The sequence below is a fragment of the Malus sylvestris genome, chromosome 17 (assembly GCF_916048215.2).
Source record: "Malus sylvestris chromosome 17, drMalSylv7.2, whole genome shotgun sequence".
Lineage (NCBI taxonomy): Eukaryota > Viridiplantae > Streptophyta > Magnoliopsida > Rosales > Rosaceae > Malus > Malus sylvestris.
Window position 1 is genome coordinate 21,556,214 of NC_062276.1, and position 7,029 is coordinate 21,563,242.

At 34.9% G+C, this 7,029-nt stretch overlaps 1 protein-coding gene across 1 annotated transcript; it reads left to right on the forward strand.

Annotated features, from left to right (window-relative positions):
- The first annotated feature begins 2,453 nt into the window (after positions 1–2,453).
- Positions 2,454–3,909, forward strand: LOC126612488 (60S ribosomal protein L23-like). The gene is made up of 4 exons (XM_050280914.1): positions 2,454–2,472; positions 2,670–2,954; positions 3,603–3,644; positions 3,827–3,909. Exons 1-4 carry the CDS (start codon positions 2,460–2,462, stop codon positions 3,907–3,909), a joined length of 423 nt encoding a protein of 140 aa, XP_050136871.1. The 5' UTR covers positions 2,454–2,459.
- Positions 3,910–7,029: the final 3,120 nt, after the last annotated feature.

A 7,029-nucleotide genomic window follows, 5' to 3' on the forward strand; every position in this document is an offset into this window, starting at 1 on the left:
AAATGAAGATCTGACTGCTGGATTGTCACAAAATTATAGTATGTTGTTATGCGTATTATTTGAGGACCATAAGAATTTATGGATTGAAATCCAATATGCGGATCTTTCGAATTAGATTGTGTAGGGTTATGGACCCTACTGTTAACCACATTAACCAATGGTTGGCTTTTGTGACCATAAGCACTCTAAAGATGACTCCACCTGGTTAATTCGCATTAAGGGGTCACTGTTTACCTAGTTACATTACTTTCATAGGTGGTCCCGTCTGGTATCCATATTGGGGATCCACACTACTTGATGCTTGCACATGGTCATACTTTAATCAACATTGTGGGAATATATGCATTTTAGGGGTGGCCTTAACCTAGTTAATCCGCAATGAGGGGTCACTGCCTACCTGGTCACATTATATCCATATGTGGTTCTGCTTGGTTAGTTTGCATTGGGGGACCACACTATCGGATGGTTGCGTATGGTTGTGCTTGGTTAATCCGTATTGGGACCAAACGCATTCTAGAGATAAATTTCGTTGAATGGTTTCCTTTTCCCTATTTGGTTCCATTAAGTGGTCCAGAACCCTATCTTCGTTTGATTTCGTTGAGTAGTCTGGAATCCCCCTCCCTATTTGATTTCATTAAGTAGTCTAAAATTGTGTTTTGTTTTAATTCTTTTGAGTGGTCTAAAATCCCTTCCCGTGTCAATTTCATTGAGTGGTCCGAAATTGTGTCCTGTTGAAGTTTCATTGAATGGTCTGGTACCTTACTTCGTTTAGATTCCATTGAATGGTCTGGAATCCCTCTCTCCATTTGATTCTATTGGGTTGGTCTAGAACTACATCCCTAGAAATCTTTACGGTAATTTTAAGTCAGTCAAATATGGAAACATAGGAATTATAGGCATTCGTCGAACTGTGTCGCTCTTGCCCCTAGTTTTCAACATGATTGTGAACAAAAGATTTGAGAATCTTTGTGAACCGATTTAGAAAGAACAATGGTTGTCTGTGTGATTACTTCAAGATTTCTAGCTCTTTTATTTATGGTTTATAAAGTATGGTTTTATGAATGATTTTTTATTTGATTGGTTGATCAGTGTAGTTAAAGATTAATGTTGTCTAATGTGGGCTTATGGAAATGCTATATGTTGTTGATTGTGGCTTTGTTGATGGAAAACGTGTATGTCAATGATGAAATAACATATGGGTATATCACGCATGTTGGGAGTTGTTGGGAATTCTATGTTTCTTGTCAGCTAATGCCTTGAGAAATGTTGGAGTTTGAAAAAAGGGTGAACTATAAATGGCTTCATCCCATCTTAGGATATATAGCCAATCTAACACAGAGGTTAAATGTAGCCATCAAATAAAAGAAATGGTTATTGCGTTGTTAAACCATTGGTTTATTTTGGTCATGCCTCATAAGTGAAGCATGAGTCATGCCTCATAAGTGAAGCATGATAGTTAAATAGATACACATGTACTTTCTGATGTCACATGTCGATACTGGACGTATCTCGAGATCGGGGTGTGACATTAGCAGTCCTATGCTTTTTAAGGGCTTAAGCTAAGATCATCTAGTGAGGTCTTTAGTCAAGGCAAGTCACTAATAATATTAAAGCTAGTCCATGTGGGTAACAAATGCGGGACTACATTAACCCTTAGTTCAGTCCAGTAGAGTGAAGGCTAGTGATGGCAAATAAAATTAACATAAGGGGTTAGCATGGCTTACCTTAGGCAACTTTTCCAAGAAGGGTTCAGGTTAGGATTAGAATCAGTCACAAAAAATGGTAGGATGATGCCATTGAGTGCTCCAGAGTAACGACACTTTAAATGTTTTAACCATCGGATCTTGATTTTTATATTATTAAAAAAAGATCTAACACTTAAAACATTCAAAATATGAATGCTCTGGACCACTCAAGAAAATCCCCTTTAAATAGTCCAAACATAGAGAATGTTAGAGGTTGGTTAATATAATACAGTCTCACATCATAAGATTCATAACAATTTGGTGAATGTGGTTGGGGGTGGAGGGGTGGACACTGATATTTTACATTTTTACTGTTATATATGATTATTAGGTACGTAGAGGATTGTGTTTTTAGCATTACTCGTAAGAACATAATAGTACTGATGAGATGAGAACATCTTTAAAGAAGTGATCATGTCTACATTTACTTTGACTATAAGAAGAATGTGTGATTACTTTTTTAATTAGTGAATTGCAAATCTGAAAGGCCTCATTTGTTACTTGTTATGGCATTTTAAAAAAGAAATAGATGACAACTTTATTATTTTGTTCGAGTTGAAGGTTACTCATGAACAATAGATATCACTTCTAATTCCTTTAAAATTGTAGAGTTAAAAGGGACAACTTTTCTTCATGAACAATAGATCTCCCTAATTTCGGCAATCTCACAGCACACTTCTCATTCTTGAGATCTGAAGCCTCTCTAGTGCAGCTATGTCGAAACGAGGTTTCTCTCTCTCTCTCTCTCTCTCTCTCTCTCTCTCTCTCTCTTTCATTTTAGTATTTCTGGATCTTTCAAAGATTCAAACGTTCTTGCTTTTTGATCTAAAATTTTCTTAGCAACCAATCAGAACTTGATGGATTTTTCTATTCCATGTTATAAGTTAATTAATTTGTTTAATTTTCAATTCGTTTAAATTGCAGGGCATGGAGGGTTTGCCGAAAACAAGTTCTGGATGTCACTAGGTCTGTCGGTGGCCGCCACTATGAACTACACCGACAACACCAGTGCCAAGAACCTTTACATCATCTCAGTGAAGGGAATCAAGGGTCACTTCAACCACCTTCCTTCTGCGTGTGTTGGCAACATGGTCATGGCTACTGTCAAGAAAGGCAAGCCCGACCTCCGAAAGAAGGTCTTGCCAGCCATCATTGTCCGCCAGCTCAAGCCGTGGCGCCGAAAGGACGGTGTTTTCATGTACTTTGAAGGTAGTTAATTGTGTTTATATTGGTTAAATTATGTTCTTGATATGAATATGTTTAGAGAGAAAAAAAACCCCGAAAGGATGGTGCTTTCGTGTAATTTGAAGGTTGTTAATTGTGTTTTTTATTGAATATATTATGTTCCTTTGTGATGATATGAACATGTTTAGAGGAAGCAAAAGTGTTTGATTGGTTTTGAGTTAGATTGAAATCAATGCTTGTAGCAAATATGGAAGTTTTCGGGATGTCGGGTTCTAGAGTTAGTTTGATTTTGTTAGTTGGACTTTGTAATTCTAGGTTCTCCTACATCACCTTGTTTTTTTAATATTGTTTGGGGACTAGTTGTGGGCAATTGGGGATTTTGGAATTTGAATGGTTGTTTAGGATGGTCACTCTGATTAATTATATACTTTTTGTTAACATACGGTGCGTTTTTTTTCCGTATTAATTTGACATTAAGCTGAACATTTTTTGTTCGGACAATGTAGAGAATTTAGGAAAAAGGTTGTAAATATTATGTGTTGCAGTATTAGTTTAGCTCATTTTTTGAAATTTGAAGTATCTCGGAGTGCTTTTAGTTTAAGATCTGCTCTTATGGTGATGAAATGGTTCTGGTTCTCAAGGTTTCTGACCCTGATTGTTCTTGTGATGCAGATAATGCTGGTGTTATTGTGATTCTGAAGGGTGAAATGAAAGGTGTGTAAAGATTCTATAACATCTTCGTTGAAATTACTTGTCTGCCTGTAATGAAATTACGTCATCTGACGTTACTTTTGTTAATTTTTAACGTTGTAGGACCATCATCTTGATAATGTTCTTCATTTCACTTGCACTTATTGTACTGAATACTAACTCATATTTTCTTGGTATTGTTGTAGGGTCTGCAATCATCGGACCTATTAGAAATGAATGTGAAGATCTGTGGGCTAGACTTGTAAGTGCTGCCAATGCCATCGTTTAAGTTCTTCACTTTCTTGTCTTTGGGATGTTTTTGTTGGTTTTCTGGATATTAAATTCACTATCATGTAGACTTTGTTATGATTATGAAATGGATCCTTTTCGTTTAAATGTCTGCTGGTTTTCGAGATATTAAATTTTCACTACCTTTTCTGCGTCCATTTCTTTCTCCTTTTTCTTCCCAACCCTTTTGTCACATATATATTTCGGTTGCGCGATTTTTGCGTGATTGCATTGCCAAATCGAACTACTGCATTAAGGTGTAATAGACTGGTTTGATGAAGAATACCAAAATTATCAAGTTGAAGAATCACACAAGATAGAAGCATTAAGAAATAGAATAACAGCAAGTTCGATGAATGCATCTAATTAAACTACTTTCAAGTATATTAACAATATTGTACTAATGAATCCTAGCTATTCAGTATAAAATATTTCAATTGAAGTTTGTCATACTAATTAATATTTAAGATGAAGTTTATAAATATTTTTCTTTTAAAAATAAAGTATATTTAGTAATTCACCTTCATTTTTTAAGAAAATTAAATTAATAGCACATCTAGTATTATACCTTTTTTGTCATTTCACATAGTCACAGTTGTTTTACATAAAAGTTTACCAAATACTTTGTTGCTTTATTTCACAGCTGTTTATTCTCACAGCACAACACAGCAGAAGCAGTTTTTTTTTTTTCAAAGTACAGCAATACCAAACCAACCCCAAATCCAAAGATTAAGGTCAGTAGTGAGGTTGGCAATTATCTTTCTTGATCTATTTCTTCTCTTCATCTTCATGTTTTTTGTAGTAATCGCTCACTCCTTCTAATGTGAATAGCCTTTTGTAGCGGTTAAGACTTATTGTTTAACAATTGATCTTAGAGCGACGATTGTTGTTAAAATATGAGGTAGTGGTTGTGTAGTTGGTGCGTTAGGCAAACAACTATGAGGAGGAAGCTTGACGTTTGCTAGAGGTACACATAGCATGATTTTTTTACAATGATTGCAGGATTATTAGGTGACGGTGTTTGCTGGTTTAAAAGAATTCATGGTCACTTGTTTTTGTTGTTTGTCTTTGCAGGGACTTTAGTTGATGGTACAATATTTATCTTGTGTGTCTTGATGATGTTGAGTCTGGCTTGTAAGGTTTAGTCTTTGTGAACTTATCATTCATGCATGTTGGTTAGGTGCAGGTCTTCCTGTTAGAGTTGTGCCCTAATATTGGGTAACCAACCCCATATTAATTAATAAATAAATGGGCAGGATTTATTCATTCATGAACTTGGCTTTATATTAAAGAAATATATTGTGAATGAGTCTATAGGATTTTACGGTATGGAAGTAATGTCCTAAACGATGTTATAGCAAAGAAACTTGTATTCTATAGTCACCTAGTCCTTAAATAAAGTTCCTAGCCATGTGGAAAGTTAACTGATGATGTGGTAGAAACTAACACACAAATTAAACCCTATAAATTATGTAATTGTAGTACAAGTAAGTAGGGATTGTTCTATTCTGGGGATTAGAAGGGATGCTAATCAACACAAACTAAACTTATAAAACTAAAAAATAAGTTAAATTAACATTAAAACAATTACTGGGGGAATTTTGGACAAATTTAATTAAAACAAAAGTAAATGGATGTTAGAGTAATCAAATTGCATTGTAACTACAATCAAGATTCGAAAGAGTTGAAGGGAAATATTGAGATTTAAGTGGGATTGCTAGTGACTAGCATGCATATTCAATTCAAAATTAACATACATACGCAACGAAAGAAAATTATCAAAACTATAGTCATGCAAATCCGCTTCAAGAAGCATAGATTCATATTTAGTGCATCTAAGAAACTTATTGAAAACAAGTTTAAGGATAAATGTGTTTTACCTTTGGACCTTAACTTGAGTCCAATAAGTGACCACCTCTAATACCTCTCTTCCTAGCCTCCCTCCTTGCTTCCTCCACATTGATAGGTTTGGAACTCCCTTGATTCTCCTCTAGTCTCCAAGGTAGAAGACCTATAAAGATCCACACCCACTAGTATAATGAGATGTATGTTAGAATAACTAAAAGAAGAAGAGATGATTAGCTAATTTTCTCCTCTTGGTGGCCAGCTATGTGTGTGTAGAGAGAGAGACTTGTTTTTCTCTTGTTGAAAAGAACACACAAAAGCCCTAATAAAACTTTTTCATTAAACTCCCTTTATAAAGGTAAAAAAAGTAAGTCAACTATTTGACTCTTTGTCTCTCTTCTTTCCTCATCTTTGGCCAGCCATTTAATGTTGGTTTGGACTTTGGGTTTTTATCATTTCAAGTCATCTTATGATTGAATAAAAAGATCCAATGGGCTTGGGCACAAATGAACCCTAACTTTTCTTTAAGCTCGAAACGATCTTTCATCGCTTCTATGATTTCTTTAGACTGTCTAATTAATCATAGCACTTAATTAATCCAATTAATTAATTCCATCATCCTTTAGTTATCTCACCATAAGAGTGTATCAATGTACAATCAATTTAGGTTCTAATTAGCTAGGCAGTAAGGTGATTGGTAGCAATCCAATTGATTAGTATGTATCCAATCATTTAGTGAATTAAAACTTACTTTTAATTCTCATTCTTCTTTGATGACTACTTATTCAATCATCAAGAAGGACCCACAAGCCATGGGTGACATCTAACCATATATCATGGCTACCCAAACTAATGTAGAATTTGGTCGGAGAACCTATTCAATTGGAATTACAATGTAATTTGATCATTCTCTAAATCAATACTCTCAATCACATTACTAGGGTAAGGATACTTTATGTCAAACCCCTAATGTGATTAAACTATGTCATATAATTCAATTGAGTTGTATAGGAATGCCTTTCATCATTACGCTTGATACTTCGGCCGAAGATTACCGAATCATATATTAGAGTATTCTTCCTCTCATAACGAGGATTAGATATCATTTGTTGATCATTCACATGTCTATGAGAATAAATCACTGACCCTAACAATGCATAGAACACATCCAAGATGAGATGTGGTCATGTCTCATTATCAAATGATCAACTACGTATCCCCAAGACAACTATGACATCTCATGTCAAATGATTACTTACATTATTCCAACCAGTAG

What these genes read in the sequence shown, in the direction of transcription:
- LOC126612488 (XM_050280914.1), top strand. An exon ending in TGTTTTCATGTACTTTGAAG is followed by an intron (nt 2,955 to 3,602) that starts GTAGTTAATTGT and finishes CTTGTGATGCAG; the next exon opens with ATAATGCTGGTGTTATTGTG. An exon ending in TCTGAAGGGTGAAATGAAAG is followed by an intron (nt 3,645 to 3,826) that starts GTGTGTAAAGAT and finishes GTATTGTTGTAG; the next exon opens with GGTCTGCAATCATCGGACCT.